Source organism: Meles meles, chromosome 10 (assembly GCF_922984935.1).
Source record: "Meles meles chromosome 10, mMelMel3.1 paternal haplotype, whole genome shotgun sequence".
NCBI lineage: Eukaryota > Metazoa > Chordata > Mammalia > Carnivora > Mustelidae > Meles > Meles meles.
In genome coordinates this window covers 87,600,149-87,621,079 of record NC_060075.1, presented here as the reverse complement: position 1 = coordinate 87,621,079, position 20,931 = coordinate 87,600,149, and the positions used below count along the sequence as shown (strand labels likewise).

Genomic DNA, 20,931 nt, shown 5'->3' with positions numbered 1-20,931 from the left:
GCCACCCAAATTCACATTAAAAGCCAATAGGACATATTTTGAGCAAACATCAAAGGTTGGAGACTGGAGTTCCTCCAGAAGTTCCTCAGCTTAACTAGAATAAAGACTAGAAACAGACTACCTTCCATTTTCCTCATGAACTTTACTATGACTCTTTTCCTCCAACTCATGGGTCTGCCGCCACCCACTGAAGCTTTAACTGCCAATCTCTACACTTAGATCCATCATGCTCTCTCTCCAGAGAGTTCCTATTCTTTGTGCTGTCTTTATCCTCTCATTATAAATGATGGTTTCTTCTATTTTAAATACAGTAAGATTAATTCTCCTGAGAGTTCTAATTTTTTGCGTATTAGTCATTGTTGTTCCTGGCATCCTCCCTTGTCAGATGCGGTGACAATAATCCCAGGTGCTAACAATTAGCCTTAAAAGGCTGTCTTTGGGTTCTGTATTTTATCCTAATAGTTCCGGAAACCTAATTTTAGTAAACTCTTTGTTGCCCAGCATGATAAAGGGATTGAGATATTCCCACAGTCAGTAATGGGGAAATTAGAGTTATCATATATTTCATGAATGATTTAAAACCTTTTTCTGAAAAGGTTAAGATATAACAAAATTAGTGTAACAAATACAAATTTCCTGAACGTAATTTCTGTGACTACTCAAAGTACTTCAGTATCTCCAGTCATAATTTTGAGTATGTGGTGCCAGTTGTACAAATAGGCAGTTGATGCCCAGAAAGCCCTCTGCCTCTCCCATCAATAACAGCAGATAGATAGATAAGTAGATATCCTGTTGATTCCCATCATTAGCAATTTTTTTTCTTTTTGCATTCAACCTTACCTTTTCCCTGTCCCCTCTTTTAAAATAAAATCCACATACCTGGGATACTGGGTGACTCAGACGGTTAAACGTCTAACTCTTGATCTCAGCTCAAGTCTTGATCTCAGGGTCCTGAGTTCCAGAGCCCCATGTTGGGCTCCATCCTGGGTGTGGAGCCTACTTTTTAAAAAAAAATAATAATTAATTAAAATTTTAAAAGTTTCCAGGGGAGGTAGTGGGGGCAGTGCATATGGTCCTATAACTTGAATGTGCAGGTCACTAAATCATGTCACTATGGTAACAGGTGAAGGAGGGACATTGGGTAGATGGGGGGTGGATTGAGAGGGAAAGATTGACACAGAAAGGAGAGTAGAACTAACACTGAAGGGGAGTGAATTTTCTGCTTTGCTATTTATTTTACTTTTTAAAATATTTTTATTTTATTTGTCAAAAAGAGAGAGAGGGAGAGTGAAATCACAAGCAGGGGGAGTAGCAGGCAGAAGGAGAAGCAGGCTCCCCACTGAGCAAGGAGCCTGATGCAGGACTTGATCCCAGGACCCTGGCATCATGACCTGAGCTGAAGGCAGAAGCTTAACCAACTGAGCCACCCAGGTATCCCCCCGCTTTGCTATTTAGTAATGTGACCTCATTCCAGCTTCAGTAACCAAAGCCTGAATTATGAAGGGCCAGTAAAAGGATTCTCCCATGTAACAGAATTTCATATTGGGCCCTGCTTACTGTCTGGTGCTTCAGCAGGAAAAAAGGCCTACTTGATTTGTGCTTGGGAAATTGAGATATTTCTTCTGAATGTATAATAATGAGATGAGACTTGATAATGTTCCGGACAGAATCTAAAATTCAAATACATGATCTGCTGTGGATTTTTATGTCCCCCTTACCAACCCACTCATCACTCATACAAAGCTGAGTAGTTTTTAAAAGAGCTTGTGTTTTTTCTTTTTTTTTTTTTTTCCTTCTTCGTCTTCTATTTCCTGGGAGTTGGTGCACTAGAAACTGTCAAGGAATTGATGAGCCTTCAGGTCTACTAATTCATTCCTAGGAAGTTAGATGAATGTGCCCTCGTTCTATGAGATGCAATTTGAAGTTTCTGCTGCAGTCTTGCCATTTAAAAAATACTGTTCCTTGCCCTTTTTTGCCTCTAGGAAAGCTGTCCAAGTAACTGGATTTATGTCTTTTAACTCAGGGCTTGTTGTTCAGTATTCAAATGACAACGGGATACTCTGGCATTTGCTTCGAGAGTTGGACTTCATGTCATTTCTGGAGCCACAGATCATTTCCATTGACCTGCCACGGGAGGCTAAGACCCCTGCCACAGCTTTTCGATGGTGGCAACCCCAACATGGCAAGTTTCCACTCCCTCCACCCTTCCCAGTGGCCTTGAGAGCATCCGGTTAAAGCCTTGTTGTACTGTATGCTTTGTAATTTGCTGTCAATTTCCTAGACAATTTGATTTAAAAGCATAGTCATAAAGATATTCATATGGCTGGATAACAAACTTTCTCTAATTGCCTTTATTCATCGGATTTCAGGAAAGCATTCATCCCAGTGGGCCTTGGATGATGTCCTTATCGGAATGAATGACAGCTCTCAAACTGGGTTTCAAGACAAATTTGATGGCTCCATAGATTTGCAAGCCAGCTGGTACCGAATACAAGGAGGTCAAGTTGGTATTGATTGTCTCTCCATGGATACTGCTCTGATATTCACTGAAAACATAGGTATATATTTTCACCAGCTAAAGGGAGAGTATTTCATTAACTCGAGGACTAAATTAACTAAAACCCAAGAGGAGACTCCCTAATGCAAAACTGTGTACCTAACTGCCTGGGCTGAGGGAGATTCTGGAAAAAAGGAGTTGGGTCGACCTCTAAGATAACTTGGTGCATCTAGTGGCCGCTTGCCTTTGAACTGTCCTCCTTGCGTGATCTAATAAGGTTTCCTCAAAGCAGAGCAATAAAACCTCTCTCAGAAGACATTCCCGTGTCTCATAATTTGCAGAACTGGCAGATAGAAGACTCTCCAAGATAGTCACACTTTTCAAATTAGCAGCCTTCCACGGGTCCAAGCCTCTGCTAACCAAATGAAAGCAGTTATTGCGGAAGCAAAAGTCGCCTCAGATGAGACAGGGTTCTTGTTTGCTCCTGAGCGTGTTCATTCCAAGCACAAATGCCCAATAGCAAAGAGAGGACCGTTATATGCTACCACTCAACTTTTTTTTTTTTTTTTTTTTTTGGCAGGAAAACCTCGTTACGCCGAGACCTGGGACTTCCACGTGTCAGCATCAACCTTCTTGCAGTTTGAAATGAGCATGGGCTGCAGCAAGCCCTTCAGCGAGGCCCACAGCGTCCAGCTCCAGTATTCTCTGAACAATGGCAGGGACTGGCATCTGGTCACCGAGGAGTGTGTGCCTCCCACCATCGGCTGCCTGCATTACACAGAAAGTTCCGTGTACACCTCAGAAAGATTCCAGAATTGGAAGCGGATCACCATCTACCTTCCACTCTCCACCATGTGAGGATTGCCGTGTGGCTTCATTTCAGAACTCTAGGTTCCTGTCACCTCATGTGAAAATAATTGTGATTCCACTTGGCAATTCTGTAACGCTCTCACAATAATTATGCAGGGAGTCTGCACAGAGGGGGTAGGGAGGGGGGACAAGCAAGGCACTTGGGGTTACAGTTTTATAACGTGTTAGTGAGTTCCAAAAGTTTCACGGGTCTGAACTTTCCTGTTCTCTGGCAACAGGAAGCCTGCCCACCAGACCCAGTTGTACAAATAGTCCTGTTCTGTTGTAAAAATACGTATCTACCCAATACCAGACTGATATTTGTTCACGTGAAGCAGTATGTGAAATCATCACACGTGGAAGAATAGTAGCCTTAGTTTCTTTATTTTATTTTATTTGTTTTTTGACAGAGAGAGAGACAGCGAGAGAGGGAACATAAGCAGAGGAGTGGGAGAGGGAGAAGCAGGCTTCCTGCTGAGCAGGGAGCCCGATATGGGGCTCTATCCCAGGACCCTGGGATCATGACCTGAGCTGAAGGCAGATGCCTAATGACTGAGCCACCCAGGCCCCCCTCTTTTTTTTTTCTTTATTCTCAGTACCACAGTGAGAGTAAAAAGATGTTTCCTTCAGAATGTTCATATTGTTTTTACATCTCTCTTCCCCTCCCTGGGATTTCAGAACATATTCAAGACTTGTATTCGGGCTTACAGCAGGCTCCCAGGTTTGCGGTTTAGGCGTTGGGATAATTTGGGGATCTTTCTAGGAACCGGTGTGTCCTGAAGTGGCTGGTTAGAGAGCATGCCATCCTGGGACTGCTCCCCTCAAATTCCCGCCTTGCCCTGCCACTGCTGTGTTCTGGATTACGTTGGCCTCTGCAGGCTGCGTTTACCAGGCTCCTATGTCTGCTGGCTCCCAGATAGATTTAGTGGCAGAACCTGGTGCGATAGAGTGGAAACAGAGATAAAACAGGGTAACCCTTCCCTTCCCTTTCTGTCTCAAGAGCATCTTGGCTAACTTCAGTGGCTCGCACTCCCAGAGAGGGGTCCCCTCCCCAGGACCCTGGCCCCTGGACACCAGCCAACAGTGTCCCTCCAGCTTCAGACTTGTAGCAGCGTCCCAACTTTGCTCAACTCTGGTCTCCTCGGCGCCCCTGTTGGCTTAGCGCTGGCACTAACCTCCAGCTCCTTGTGTTAAATGCTCGCTAGAATTAAATACTCATAGCAGTTTCCATGTTGCTGATTCGATTCTGATTCAGAGATGTACCACCAAATAGCAGGAGAAAAATGCAGGAAACCAAAGCATTTTAGCATTGAAGCTAAACGCTGTGGACGCCCTGAGCTTTAAAGAGTGCTTACTGGTAGCTCATTTATTCACTTTATTTTTATTCAACAAACGTTTATTGAATATCTACTGTGTTTTAGAACTCTATTACAAAATGAACAAGCTGATGCCAGCATCCAAAGATCTTATTTAGGACACTGGACGTCTCAGCAGTTATTTATGACATAAAATGGTGACGATGCGAGTACCCAGGGATGTTCCTGAAATGCGGGGTGGGGTATTACCTGAGTTTAGAGGGATCTGAGGGAACTTCCTGGAGGGCCCATCTCTGAACTGAATAGCGAGTCGAGCCTGTCCTGGTGAAGAAGGCATGTGGGAAGGGAATACATTCCGCAGCTTGGTCTAGACATTCCATTCGTTGGGGAGTCACTGGAAGGGTGTTCTGTGGAGTGGTGATGGGATTCGATTTCCACTTTAAAGCCACCACACCCGCAGCTGTGCTGCACTGAGGGAGAACCTGTGTCTGGAAACACTAGCACTGGGAATGTTGCTGTTGACATTCGACTTCAAGGAGACTGGGTTCCATGTTCCAAACAAGTGACTCCCCCAAGTCTGTTTCTAAGTGAGGGACTGTTACTGTGGTTTGGCCCAGGCTGCGTATATTTCTGGGTAAGGTGATCTTCTGACCGTGTAGTCCAAAGAGCAGATTACAAATGGAATGGAAAATATGGGCGTGCCTCACATGGTTCTGGCCCTCACCTTTCGGGAGCCAGACCTCAGGCAGCATCATGGAGGCAGAACTTCCCTGGGGTTTCCATTTCATGTCTCAGAAACCATTTAGGGACAGTAGTGCTAGGACCTCACCGCCAGAACTTTGTAAGACTTCAGCTTTTCCTCGTGCTTCTCATCCATTCTATCTCTTTCCTTGTCTTGAATGGAAGGAAAAGCCTGAACGCAAAACCCCAAATTTGGCATGTGGTTCAAACACACAATAAATCACTAGTCCAAGATAACTTTCCCATCACAGACGTGTTAGGAGACATCTGTATGAAAGGAAGGTGACATATTTACAAAGCAGGTTTTCTACTCTTGGTGGTGGGTTCATCAGGAGAGAACATCCAACACTTGGTGTGAGAACTGTCTCTAAGAAGAGGGAACGAGAACTTGGAGGAGGGCTCTTCAGAGGGAAAGGGGAGTTAAAGGAAATGTTCTCCTGCTTTCAAGGATGCCTGTCGAACCAAGTATGTTTTCTTTGGTTAGGTCTCCCAGGACCCGGTTTAGATGGATTCAGTCCAACTACACTGTGGGGGCTGACACGTGGGCTATTGATAATGTTGTGCTGGCTTCGGGCTGCCCCTGGCTGTGCTCGGGAAGAGGAATTTGTGACGCGGGACGCTGCGTGTAAGTCCATAAAACCGGCAGTTTCTTTCTTTAGGATGCAAAAGCAAAAATGGCTTTCGAACTCATGACAAATAATGCCTTTCCTCCTCTCCTTCTTCTCTCTTAGGTGTGACCGGGGCTTTGGAGGAGCCTACTGTGTGCCCATTGTTCCTCTGCCCTCGATTCTTAAGGATGATTTCAACGGGAACCTACATCCTGACCTTTGGCCTGAAGTATATGGTGCCGAGAGGGGGAACCTGAATGGTGAAACCATCAAATCGGGAACATCGCTTATCTTTAAAGGGGTCAGATAAGATTCTACTTCTATACTCTGCTATTGGGATTCCTTCCTTCCCTTACTGCTCCACACAAATGTGTTTGTGAACTGGCTCAGATGGTATAGTACTTTATACGTAGCTGTTGTCTTTTAGCCCAGACCACGTTTCCTCCTCTGTTCACCATCATCATTCTTCAGGATCACTTAGGCATAAAATCTTTCCTCTGCTTTGGTAATCAGACCCCTGTTACTTTCTGCTGCAATTATATCCATATATATGTATATATGCACGCACACACACATGAATTATGCATATGCAATTTCTAGTATCTTCTAGAATGTAGCATTTTCTGTGTTATTGAATATATAACTTAGAGAGCTGTAAAAAATGATTTTAGAAAAGGGCTTTGCTTTTTCCTTTCTTTCTTTTTTCCTCTTCCTCCGGCCAATAGAACCTTTTGGTGACTTTAAGAAAACCAAACATTGGAGTCAAGTGAAATAGCATTCTCAAACATTGTTAGTGTATTTTTGTATTTCAACCTAGATATTTGCTGAGGAAGAGTTAAGCAGTTGTGCAAAGTGCTGTACTCGTTGTACTATACCTTCCCCTGTGAATACAGGCTGTATCCCATCTCTCCCACCATGGGGATGTCGGCTAATACAGGGTGTGCGAGTGAAATCTGTCACAAAAATTTGCATGGGCCCCCGTACGACCTTCATGATTAACATCCAATGCTTAGAAAATTAGACACCCTGAAACTTTTTTTTCTTTTTAGGATTTCATTTGTTTATTTTTGAGAGAGAGCGTGCATGAGCTAGGTGAAGGCTAGAGGCAGAAGCAAACTCCCCGCTGAGCAGGGAGCCCAATGCAAGACCCTGGGATCATGACCTGAGCCAAAGGCAGACACTTAACCAACTGAGCCACCCAGGCGCCTGGTGGAACTTTCCCAGTTATAGCTGATAGATGCTCCCTACCATCCTGGTTTAAATACCGAATTTGTCTCAAGTTTGGATGAGAGAGAAAAAAACACTTAGGGGTCGGAGAGATTTACTAGTCCCTTCGAGCTCTGAGAAGCCGAAGAAATTGAGGTAACATTTCAGGATGGAAACTGCTGGTTTTCATGTGTATGTTTTTTCAGTCTTGTCGGATGCATTAGCTGTGATTACCACGACTAGCTTGCTTCCGATCTGCTTGCAGCATTGACAAGATCAAAAAGCAGGAGCCCCATGACTTTTCATGATTTAAATATCTTTACCTGATAAATTTTTAAGCAGTAAATTAACCTGGTCCCTAGATCCTATGAAGGAAGAAGATGCACAGTGTTTTCTGTTTTCCCTTTAGCCGTCCAAATGCAAGAGCAGCCAAGCATTATCTGTATTAGACATTATCTCTCAGTTCTGCAAGATGTAGAGAGGGCCCAGCGTGGGCCACTCAGTGGGGTGCAGTTTGACCTAGAAAGGCACTCTTTCGTTAAAAAAGGAAGTGATAGTCTCACTTTAATGTTTATAGATTCAGGAGTACGATCAGCTATTCAAATAGCTTGTTGGAGGCCAAAGAACTCCCACATTTAGCACAAATGGATTAATGAGACTGGAAAAGGGATGAGAAAAGAAACCTGTCCGTGAACTTGAATATGCACAGAAGCAGGGCTTGACATCTCCACCATGTAATTAATATCAAGTGCTGAACTACAAGCAAATACTGCAAACATGAAAGACACTTTCATCGTGCCCACTTTCAACATAACTGTTCCTATAAGATGCGGTGTGCAGTGGTCCTTTCATGGCTGATTTGTACTTGCCCATGGGAACAGCTTCATACTTAGGTTCCATAATCAAAGGGGAAGAGGGATCATACTCCTTTAATTGTTGTTAGCAAGGGATCTTTATTAGCTGGTTCTACCAACTAGCCACCTCGAAGCTTATTCCTTGTAAGTTGAAGAAGCTGCCTTTCCTCATCACCTCAACCTCCACGTGGCACCACACTTATAAAACCATTCAAGGCTTTGTGCCTGTCAAGGTAGGGGGGAGAGAGTGTCTCTCGACCATGAGACATGAAGAACAGGCATGGACTCGGTGTCATGGACTGAGTAGGGCAGTGAGTTATTAGGGTAAAGAAAAAAAAAGGCTGGAAATATAAGGCTTTTACGGTGTAACCTTCAATCCTGGAAGTTTGAGTTGATGCTTTTTGAAGTTCAGGGACAGGTTCACATGCCGCTCCTTTTTCATGACAGTATTAAATGATTCTCAGACTCTAAATTTAGCATTATCTGGATTTCTTCTCCCAAAATCAGAAGATGATTTAGTAAATGAAACACTGGTATCCTATGAAGGATGGGGGACAAGTTTCACAGTCTGACACATCTGGGCTTGATTTCCCCATCAACACATTTAAGCTGTGCAGTCTTGAGTAAGTTACTGTCTCTGAGTTCTAGGCTCCTTCTCTGCATCATAAAGATAATAATATCTTGCCCTTACGAGTGTGATATGCATTAAAGGAGGAAAGTGTTTGTTTTAAAACCTAGCATGTCATACGCATTCAGTAATATGGTTGCTGTGACAAAATTAGTTCTATTTAAAGCTTTTCAGTTATTGGGTATTTTGTGCTGGGTAATAAGAAAAAAAGGATGAATTTCTTTTCCCTAGCTAAAATTACATTTGGCGTTTCTTAGTTGACAATTAAGAAATCCAGGGGCGCCTGGATGGTGCAGCTGATTAAGCATCTGACACCTAGTTTCTGCTCAGGTCATGATCTCAAGGTCCTGGGGTTGAGCCCTGCCTCAGGCTGCCTGCTCAGCAAAGAGCCTACTTCAGATTCTCTCTCCCTCTGCCCTTCCTGCTCGTTCTCTCTCTCTCTCTCTCTCAAATAAATAAATAAATCTGGAAAGGAAGAAAGGGAGGGAGGAAGGAAGGAAGAAATCTGGTGTCCACTAGTATCACACAGCCCTATACCACTAAAGAGTCACTTCATTCAGATGTCACAGCTAAGACCCTAAAAGGCTTATTTGCACCTTAGGACACTTGCACAGTGAAATTCTATTTTACTGGCTGTCACTGCAGTCCTGTGTACACGCAGAGAAAACAAGCTATGGGGCTGTCAATCCCAGGCATCCAGAAATAGTTAATTAGCAGAAAAAATTGCCAAAGCTAATGTGATCGCTTTCTTCCTTCTTTGGCTTCTCTGCCTGAGCAGTTACAGCTGAAGCATGGGGACTCGCTTAGTTATGCCTTATTTATCTTGACCAACTGGAGGGTGTTGTGTCAGCCTGAATGAGAGCCCCCCAGCGCTGTCAGAGCGCACAAAGGAGTAGTGAGTCCCTACGACTCCTTGGAACCTGAAAAAGTTACCTATTAGTTCCCAACTTCCAGCAGGAGCACTTGGCAGAGAATTTCCATCCGTTTCCTCATTACGCCTGTCATGGCATGCTGTGGTCAAAGGAGGCTACTTTTTAAAAATGCCTATAGATACGTAATGCTGTCATTTTTGCATTGCTTTTTATAAACGTCACAGCAAAGTGGGATGTGGAGTTGAGACAATGAAATTGGGTTATGCAGTCATAAGAAATGAAAACCTTAAGAAAGTGGAAAGGATCCATTTTTCCTTTTCAACTGGACCCAGCATTGCTTCTGAATCATCACATGTTTGTATCTATTACTTAGCTAATGCAAGTGAGGTGTATAAAAGTCAAAAGAAAATAATTTTGCAGATGAAATAAGATTGTTTAATTTATATGTTTGTGTTTTCAGGAAGGACTGAGGATGCTTATTTCAAGAGATCTAGACTGTACCAATACTATGTATGTCCAGTTTTCACTTAGATTTATAGCAAAAGGTAAGTCATTTATATGGGTAGAATTCATTATTTCCCTTCAAAAGAACTCTCCCTTGCCTTACACAATTCCTCCCCCACAAAGAAACGATGGATTTGAGGCCCATAAATTCTGTTGCATGGGAGAACTGACATAAATTTGAGTAAACAAATGTAGATGTGCTTCTATGATATAAGTTCATCTTAATGTAAGGGTAAGGTAACAACTGATTTTGCAAAAATTTCATATAGCTGTAGTAATCATACTAATTCTATGGTAGCTACATTTATCATTATGTCCCTGAGTCTTTTTTTTCACCACTACTTCCTAGGTGTAAGAACTTTAAATTTTAAAAATTTAACTTAGGGACATTTTAGATTTTTTTTTATAGATGTGAACCCCCAAAAGACAACTCTTTGCCATTATAACCTTTCGTATTAACTAAATCATTTCCTTGACAAATAATGTTCTAAGGATATAATAAGCTTGCAAGAAAATTTTTATTTGTATCCTGAGATTTAAAATGTTTGACCGTTTATAAAATCGTGATGCCCGTAGAAGCAAAATTCTCTGATGTAAGATTTCCTAAATGAAATACCGAAAGATATGTATTCATATCTGAGAAAGAGAGGGAGATACTGTTGCGTGAAAATCTGAGTTCTGGTGTGTGTTTTGAGATACAGTCATACAGAAAGCCCCACCTGACTTGCTTAAAGTTGCCTCCGAAGCATTTGGACTCTAAAGCCCTTACGGAAATATAAGTCAGCTTACGCATCAATGCCAAAAGGATAGTCTTAGAATATACCATGTCCCTACTTTTCTCACAGTATGTTTTATGCCTGTGGTGTCTTCTCTCTAGGTACCCCAGAGAGGTCTCACTCTATTCTACTACAATTCTCCATCAATGGGGGAATTACTTGGCACTTGATGGATGAATTTTACTTCCCTCAAACGACCAACATACTTTTCATTAATGTTCCCTTGCCGTATACTGCCCAGACCAACGCTACAAGGTTCAGACTCTGGCAACCTTATAATAATGGTAAGAAGGCACTTGTTCTCCTGTGATCCAAACTGACTGGCTTTTTAACATGTTTAGTTTCTAAGATGTGGAGGGAGGGTTTGTCAACTGGGAAGTTTCATTGTCTGTGACACACATTTTACCTAAAGGAGTCTCAATGAATATTTAACTTTATGTATCTCTAGCGTCTCTTTGTACTTGTCTCGTAAGTTCTCTTGATGATGTAAATATAGCTAAAGCCACTTACAGAGCTAAGGTTTTTAAAAAACAGTTGAACAGTGTGGCACCTGGGTGGCTCAGTGGGTTAAGCATCTGCCCTCGACTCAGGTCATGATCCAAGGATCGTGGGATCAAGTCCCATGTAGGGCTCCAGACTCATCGGGGAGCCTGCTTCTCCCTCTGCCCCTCCGCCCTTCTCAGGAGTACACTCTCTTAAATAAATAAATACAGTTTAAAAAAAAAAAATTCAGCATTATCACTAATCACTCATCAATTGTAACTATATTTCTGCTGAATTCATTTAGGAATAAATAGTTCTTCTGAGTGTGGCATTTCATTAGTGAGACAGAACAACATTGCAGCAGAATACTATGACAAAGTGACAGGGACTCACACCAAGCAGAATGGGCCTTAGATAAAATATTCTTATCACATACCCCCGCTTCCGTGATAAGTTAAAGTGAATGTATAATTTAACAGCATTTCCAGATGGTTACAGAAAATGATTTTACAAATTTGTAATGTTTTATTGCTTCCAATATTTCTATTAACTGCCGATTATAAAGGACCAGACTCTACCAAATCATGCATTTAATGGCCTGAGTAAGCATAAAGATATCCCATTAAGCAGATTCTTTGCAGAGGTAACACAGAAATGAATAAGAAAAACGTACCACTAGCTCTAAAGTTTAACCTGAATATTTACTTCATAACTAGTAAGCCAAAAATAATTTTAACTTATTATAAACAGAAAGAAATAATCTTTTATAATCACCAAATAAATATGAATAAATAAATACTACCAAGTTTCACAATCCAGAGAATCATTGTCTTCATGTTATGGTTGGAATGCTTACCTGGTTTTTCTTTATCATTTTCACCAGCTGCTTCCAAAACAAGAAAAGAGAAGAAAGCTGCTAGAATTAGAAAAGTGATAGGATGAGAAGAGAGAGAAAGAGAGAGAGAGACATGCAACTTCATTTAAATCATCAGGTTATTTCTACAGGCTCCTGTTTACAGATTATGTGTATATATATACATATATATATTCTAAGAATTGTAATCAATGTAGAAATCAATAAAGAAGCATTCTTGAGGAATCTTGATGGTTCTGCTTGGCATGATCTTGCCTCCTTGTTTCCCTGAGTCCAAACAGTGCTTTGCAAAAGCAGCCTGGGTTTGCCGTCCTCCTTGCAAAGTAGGTACCTGCCTTCAACACCCAGGCTGGGTTGCTGAATCAAATTCTATGACAGCCCAAGGAGTGATTTTACTAGTTTTTTAAGATAGTCCCACATATCTTTAAGCATAAAACTTTCGAAAAGCATTAAAAAGTATATAACACAGAGTATTTTCTTCTGTGTAGTTTTAACAATTAGATAAAATTATGCATCAGACCAGTGTTTTCATGACCACAACACTTTGGCCTGACCATAGCATGATGCTCAGTCATGAGTTGACTCTAACAGGTAGTAAGAGGCTCCTCAAATCGACTAGTGTACCTCAGTTTTAAATCTGCAGGCTTGACCCCTGTGCTCACAGATTCAGATATCTTACAGATTCTCCTAAACCATGAAAACATAAATCCCATTCTTGTCAATACAGTCTCTAGCACCACAGCACTGACTGGAAGGGGAGCACAGTTTCTCAAACCGTCTCAGCTTTCTGAAATCAGTAAGGCTGTTCCTTGCTCTGTCAACTTAATGTGATTGACAGCTTAATTTTTCCATACTCAAATCGCTATAAAGACGTGTTGTAGAGCTTGTATTTCTTTGTCCAGAAAGCATATATTTAACCTGTTGTTACTGATTCCCTTCTGTCCTTTACTTTCTTCCAAAGAGCAAAAATGTCCCTCCGGTTTTCACCATTAGAAAAACTTTTTTTTTAATCCAAAAATGCTTTAGGTAAGAAAGAAGAAATCTGGATTGTTGATGACTTCATTATTGATGGGAACAATCTCAACAACCCTCTGATGCTTCTGGATACATTTGACTTTGGACCCAGAGAAGACAATTGGTTTTTCTATCCTGGTGGTAACATTGGTCTTTATTGCCCGTATTCTTCAAAAGGAGCACCGTAAGTCTTTCATTAAGACTCTGAAACAAAACTCTATATAAATTTTGCTTGCTATATACAAATCACAATGAACTTTTGCCCAAACGGATTTCTTCTTGTTTTCTTCCATAACAGTGAGGAAGATTCAGCTATGGTGTTTGTTTCCAATGAGGTTGGTGAGCATTCCATCACCACTCGCGACCTGGATGTGAATGAGAACACCATCATACAGTTTGAGGTACTTGACTTTGTTCTATCAGAAATGCTTTAAATTTTATCTTGAACAAAAAGCCAGGAAAGAGAAGGAAAATCTCAGGTAGTTTTCCTGCGTTATGACTTTCCTTTTTGTACAAGGACAAAAGAGGTTTTACATCATAATTCATTTTTATTAGCAGAACCAATTGTCCTACTAAGGCTTATTTCTGAATTTTTGTCCATTACTTATGATATAATCTTCCTACCTACTACAGTGGGAAGTTGCTGAAATAAATTATGTTAAACATTATAAAAACAAAAAAGGCCATACTATTCTAGTGTGATTATTTTCACAATTTTTATGTGTTACTTAAGACTCAGTCAATGTAACTACTCTTATACCAGGCTGATATATTTATATAATATTTATCATGGTGCCATGAATTTTACAGATAAAACAACACTACACTATTTTTATAATTTTTGTGTATTTCATTAATATTCATGGACTCCTTATAATTTGGAAGAGAGCAAATTAATAATGTATAAAGAGGGAGTTGAGGGAAACTGGAAGGGGAGATGAACCATGAGAGACTGTGGACTCTGAAAAACAACCAGAGGGTTATGAAGGGGCGGCGGGAGGGGGTGGGGTGTGGTGGGAGGTTGAGGAACCAGGTGGTGGGTAATAGGGAGGGCACATACTGCATGGAGCACTGGGTGTGATGCCAGAACAATGAACACTGTTATGCTGTAAATAAGCAAATAAAAATAAATAAATTAAAAAAAAAATAATGTATAAAGAAAAACTTGTATGTATTTCAAAAACTTAGATAAAATCAGCAGAACCAATAGTACCAAATTTCAAAAATGCTTGTTTCCTAGCTAAAATCTCTAGCTACCCTTGGGAGGGCTTATAATAGTACCTGACTGGATCAACAAGATTTTGAATATTTGTTTTAGATTAACTCTCGATAGCCTCTAAATTAGAGTTGTCTCTTGCATCTCAAAAGTCAGAGACCATGGGGCACCTGGATGGCTCAGTAGTTAAGCTTCTGCCTTCAGCTCAGGTCATGATCCCAGGGTCCATGCATTGGGCTCCTTGCTCAGCGGGAAGCCTGCTTCTCCCTCTCTCACTTCCCCTGCTTGTGTTCTCTCTCTCGCTGTGTCTTTCTCTGTCAAATAAATAAATAAAATCGTAAAAAAAAAAGTAAGAAACCAAATGGCACTTTCATAGAGAAATTATTCTGTATCTATTTTAAACTTTCTGTTATGTTTTCTAGTTTTATTTTAAGTTCTTTCTATTATATTTTCTAAATATGTGCTTTAAATGTTAATAAAAAAATTGCACCTGTGGCCCTGTTCTGTTATCAGAAGGACTTGGGTAGAAACAAATGCCTATATTTGAAAAGTTTGTCTAATGTGGATAGTTTTCAAAAGGTACAAGGAGTAAGTTCAACAACAGAAATTATAAATATAAATATATCCAGGTGCTACAACAGCAAGAAAATAGTAATCTCAACTGCAAGAGGGGAAAACTGCATAGGAAGAATTACATGCATTTATTTATTTAAGTTTAATTTATTTACTTGAAGCATGGAGAAAAGAACGAAGTGGTTATTTCTCTAACGGCTATGGTCTTTCTGAACACGCTCTCCCTGTGCAGGGCAAAGAGGGACAATAATTGTGTTTTGTTGAATACATCTTGAGGTTTTTTTCACGTGCAGAACTTTGAGGATCATTTGGAAGGTGTCACAAGAAGGAAAACAGAAGGTCTTCCTATCTAGCAGACTGAAAAAAGACTAATGGTTAGAAGTCAGGAAACAGTCTTTTCATCACAGTTTGCTTGGCTTGGCTTTAAAGTAGGCCAGAGGTACAATTTGGAATCCGTGCCAGCCTCTGCCTTACCCACTTCCCAGCTTTTTATAAAATGAGGAAAAATACATTTTTTATGAGGCCCTTTGAGGTTCTTTATGAAAAAATTATTATTTGAAGGTAATATATGATATTACTCAGTTAGGCAAAACAGAATTTTACAGTGTTAAATATTTCAGCAAGACAGTTCCCAGGAAAATGGACTCTCGAGAAAATAATGAAATGGTGAATCATTTCAAGGCCTCTTGCTCTGAAGTAATTTGTATCTTTTTTTCCCCTTCTTCCCCAAGATCAACGTGGGCTGCTCCACGGATAGCTCCTCTACCAATCCAGTCAGACTGGAGTTCTCAAGGGACTTTGGGGCGACCTGGCACCCGCTGCTCCCCCTCTGCTACCACAGCAGCAGCCACGTCAGCTCCCTGTGCTCCACCGAGCACCACCCGAGCAGCACCTACTACGCCGGGACCACCCAGGGCTGGAGAAGGGAGGTCGTGCACTTCGGGAAGCTGCACCTTTGCGGGTAAGGACCTGCTGCTTCACACCGCCATCTTTCTCCAATGACAGCATTCTCCCTGATGTCACCACTGGCTGGCCACTCGGGGTGGGGGGGCAACTTCCCACTAGTTCTCCACATCAGCACACCAGTGGTTACTCCAAACGTGGGACTCTGAGCTGACACACTACTCAAGAGTTTGAAGATAGATTTCAAAGAGTACATCATGGGCTGCACTCTGTAGTGGTTCGTATCCCCCACGGATCTTTCTTAGATCCATGAGGAAGCGACAGAAGTATGGTTTTCTCCTAATGTTGTAATTCCCCACAGCACCTGCCCCCACCTCCCAATATAAATACAGTGAGAACTTTATGACTTTCAGACATCTACCTGTGTTTCTTATGGAGAGAGAGGGCACAGCGGGAGGATGGAAGCCCACGGAATATTCTAGGTGCCTCATAAAAAAAATAAATAATTGTTCCATTCCCCACCCCCAAGGCATTTCTGCTTTTCCAACCTCTCTAAGCATTCTTGTTCCATATTTTTTAATATTTTTATTTATTTATTGGACAGACAGAGATCACAAGTAGGCAGAGAGGCAAGCAGAACCAGAAAGAGGGGAAGCAGGCTCCCTGCTGAGCAGAGAGCCCGATGCGGGGCTCGATCCCAGGACCCTGGGACCATGACCTGAGCCGAAGGCAGAGGCTTTAACCCACTGAGCCACCCAGGTGCCCTACTTGCTCCGTATATTTGACTCTTCTGTTGAAAGGCTATTTGGTGATAAAGGGCTTCAATTCTAATAGAAATGAAATGAATAGTTCAAAAACTCAACCTAATAATGTAAGTGAACAAAGAGAGGAAGTCAACAAAGCAGGCTGCCTCAGAATTTGTCTTTTCTCTCAGAAGAAAGAACTTGTTCTTTCAGGGTATGTCAAGAAAAGAAGAAAGTACTAATATACTTTCAAGATGGAAATAGACTTATATTCCTTATGTGAAACTGAGCATAATTAGAAGTCTTGGGTCTTCAAGCAAAACGACTAATACCTAGTACTTTTCCAAAAGGGTGAAAGTGAATTTTCACGTCTGTGTTCTCTTTGAACATAAATCCATTTGCTTCTCATCATATCATCAGCATAATTTTTATAATTTGATCGCTGAGAACTTTAATATTTTGAGCTGTCAAGGATGTCATTTACTAATTCTTTTTTTTTTAAAGATTTTATTTATTTATTTGACAGAGAGAGAGATCCCAAGTAGGCAGAGAGGCAGGCAGAGAGAGAGGAGGAAGCAGGCTCCCCGCGGAGCAGAGAGCCCGATGCGGGGCTCGATCCCAGGACCCCGAGATCATGACCTGAGCCGAAGGCAGCGGCTTAATCCACTGAGCCACCCAGGCGCCCCTCATTTACTAATTCTTGCTATTACACCATCATATGATCTCAATGGAAAATCCAACTAAAAAAAAAAAAAATGAGCACTAATAAGCAGAATGTCCTCACAGTTCTCTAGAAGATAAAGCAGGCACAACCAGAAAGCTGTTATTGCTGGGGGTGGGGAGGATTGTCTGTAGAAGAAGAAGGCAGGGAGAAAGAGTCAGGAAAAACTTTTTATCCAAAATCAGTTGTATTATTTAAGCTCCTATGTTGCAGGAAATATAAAGGGGCATACCAAAACAGTGGAAGAATTTACTAGAAGCATACTGGAGAATTTCAGGGACCCCCCCCCCCACTCCGAAAGTGTGAGGACCTCAGCAAAAGGAGTGTGTGATCCTCATTTTTATCATGCTGACTTTAACATCATTCAGCAAACGACCACCCTCATGTGCTGGAACTCTTAGTTCCACATTTCTAGAAAAGACAATCTGAATCCATCAGCTATATCCAGAAAGCTAAGCTATGCAACAGAAGCCCAGCTGCCCAAAATCCATACTTACGGGCAGTGTAGGCAGGGAAAGGCCTGCTAGCCAATCAAGCAGGCACCTATGACCAAGATCGTGACCATTATGGTTGTTGTTGAAAAGCTCCAAATTTTCTCTTTAATGGACCTCTCATTTCCTGCTGTTGCTTAGCTAAGAATTGGATTAAATAGCAGACCACCCTAAAGATAGGGTAGAGGCCATGAGTTTACACTGTTTTAACAACTGAGACTTGCCTCGGCACTTTCCCACATAGCAACAGTCTTCTTTTAAAAATATGGGTTAAAGTCACAGGACAGTTGCTACAGTGTCGTGAAAACCACCTCACTTAGAACTGGTGATGTCCACGGGGCAGTGCTGATGCACTAGGAAATACCATTTGGAAATCTGAATGAGAGAAATCATAAGGCAAGATAATTTGAACATTTGAAATGCATGTACTTTCACCCACATTGAGTGTCAGTTTAAAATATAACTCTTCTAATGACAAAGGTACAGAACTTAGGCCATTGTGTTGTCATTTTTATTTCTACAAAAAGAAATCTGTTGCTGAGGCATGTCCTCTCTGAGAATGGTATAAAACTACCTTCCCAGCTGCCTTCAACCATTTCTGCGAAGAGAAGAATTTGCCTTAATAGTGTTGTCTGGTCCTTGTTTCAGGAAGAGAATTAGCACTTCTTAAAACCCACACAGGCATGAATTGCTGGAAGGCAAAAGTTAAATTTTCTCCAACTCAGTGAACCATTGCTTGGTTTGTATTCAACATGGCTCATACTGACAGTACAAGCTAGATGCTAAAAATATATATATAACCATGTTTAAATTACCCTTTTCTGTGCAGTTATTGGACGCCGGGTACCAAAAAAGCATCAGAAATGTTTTCAGGTGCGAAACTGACCATATGTGCCTCCACATCTAGTCAAGTCACATTTGAAGCATGAAGTATTGAGCTTCCATTGAGTTTTATTCACATCACCTTGTGTCCTTTTTGTCTAGGAGTCTTTTTGTCTGTACAACTTCCTAATTGCTTTTGCTTTATACAGTTTCATAATGAGCCAACCAAAACCTCTGTCTAAAGAAAGCACTGTTGTGTGCTTGAAATTTTAAGTCTGTGTTTAAAAAACAGATCCTTTTGAATACAACTGGCTTGGGAGAACAGACGCTGACACTCACCAGGGAGGGTGGCAGTGAGAAATTTTCAAAATAAGATTTCAGCAGAAGGGAAGTGCAGTGAAACCAGACCCTTCAGCCCATTTATCATAGTGCTTGCGGTTTCTGTGTCAAGACAGGTGAACAATAATAAATATCCAACCAATGTGGTTCATTTGTATTCAGAACATTTGAATAAATAAGAAGTTCAAAAAAATCCATGTAGGCTTTTGTTCAAAGGAAAACTCTAGCCATTTCCCTCAGCTCAGCAGTCTGAAAGTTCAAAGGGTAGAAAGTGCTTCTTGCCAAGACTAAACTCTGACAAGTATTTGAAAATAAAATGTAATTATGAACTGGCATTTGGGGAGCAGCTCAGTATGGTCGGAGTCTTGAGATAAACAATGAAATTAGGGTTAAAATTATATGTGGGAACTTGACTCCCTCTGTTTTACTATCTACTAAGCTTTAGAAACCTAGTAAATAATTCCAAAAGGACTCCTAATTTGTATTTCTCAAAAAATTATTCTGAATTTGGTTTCTATGATCACTGAAAATGGGACACATTGATAAGGTGCAAAAATGAATGTGCATGCCATCTCTGTATCCATCCCCTCAAAACTAAATCTGTCTTCTTTGAATTGAGTTTTGTGTCTGATAAAATATACTAAAATTTTTTGGATGACTACTTAAATATGTAGATTATTTTCAAGAAGCTGTCATCAACAAGATGATAGGGCAATATACTTGGAAATAAAATTAATTCATAGTTGTTGAGGGCTGGAACTAGGATGGTATGGGGAGTAACTGCTTAATAGACACAAGGTTTCCTTTTGGGGTGACGAAAATGTCTTGGAACTTGAGTGAGGTGGTGGTTAGCTAAACACTGAATGGGATGACTGCCACCCCATTGTACTCTTTAAGTGGCTAATGGTTATTTTTGAGTAACGTGAATTGTACCTCAATTTATGAATAAAAAATGAGTTATGCAGGGTGTAGATAGTCAGAATGGAGGAAGCATCACTAAAGAAGTCAATATTGAAAAAGGTGGAGTGTCAGGTGGAATTTGACCCAATGATAGGATTGGGAAGGGCTTACGGGAAACAGGAACATAAACTGGCAATTATCTTGGAGATTGAGGAACAGAGTCTGTGTTCTTGAAATGTCAAATTGTGTTTTCTACTTCTTGAGTGTGGTGCAGAGGTAGTAACTGCCCACTGCTCCTTGATCGGATGGCCTTACTTTGAAGCTATGTTGTTCTGTTGATTCGATTTTAAAAGCCTTGTGCCTCCTTCCCAGATCCGTGCGTTTCAGATGGTACCAAGGATTTTACCCCGCTGGCTCTCAGCCAGTGACATGGGCCATTGATAACGTCTATATTGGTCCCCAATGTGAAGAGATGTGCAGCGGACATGGGAGTTGTATCAACGGAACCAAGTGTATATGCGATCCCGGTTACTCAGGTCCCACCTGTAAAATAAGCACCAAAAATCCTGATTTTCTCAAGGATGATTTTGAAGGTAATCTTTTGAAATAAATCCTAGGTAGCTTTGTGAAAGAACTTACGTATTAAATGTAATTTGTAATACAGAAGTAATCACGAATCCCACCCTAACATTTCATTATTTAGCCTTACAACTGGGACCACCCATGGCTTCATTTAGTTTGTATTATATGGGGTTCTGTGTTCAAAGCAATACAGTGAGAATGAGCCAGGCCATGCTTGAGAGAACTAAAGCGTTTTCACCACTTTTTCTATCACATGGAATCGCTGATTGATGATAATTTTAGAAACTATCTCTAGCGGGTTAATCTTAGAGAGTCACTCATCATCAGCTCATTGAGCAGCCTCTCATCACTTTCTGTACCTCAGTTTTATATCTAGAATCTCACATCATTATGTCTGATGATGTTATAGAAAAATGTGC

The 20,931-nt window shown here is 41.0% G+C and overlaps 1 protein-coding gene across 2 annotated transcripts in view; it reads left to right on the top strand.

The window, feature by feature from the left end:
- Window positions 1-20,931, top strand: part of RELN (reelin) — a 510,603-nt gene that overhangs the window by 419,256 nt on the left and 70,416 nt on the right. For both annotated transcript variants that reach the window (XM_046020402.1, XM_046020401.1), the window contains exons 32-42: window positions 2,024-2,182; window positions 2,370-2,558; window positions 3,078-3,351; window positions 5,888-6,028; window positions 6,135-6,312; window positions 10,032-10,116; window positions 10,953-11,135; window positions 13,235-13,406; window positions 13,521-13,623; window positions 15,743-15,972; window positions 20,303-20,523. In XM_046020402.1, coding sequence (XP_045876358.1) covers window positions 2,024-2,182; window positions 2,370-2,558; window positions 3,078-3,351; window positions 5,888-6,028; window positions 6,135-6,312; window positions 10,032-10,116; window positions 10,953-11,135; window positions 13,235-13,406; window positions 13,521-13,623; window positions 15,743-15,972; window positions 20,303-20,523 — 1,935 coding nt within the window. The remainder of the gene's footprint in view (window positions 1-2,023; window positions 2,183-2,369; window positions 2,559-3,077; window positions 3,352-5,887; window positions 6,029-6,134; window positions 6,313-10,031; window positions 10,117-10,952; window positions 11,136-13,234; window positions 13,407-13,520; window positions 13,624-15,742; window positions 15,973-20,302; window positions 20,524-20,931) is intronic.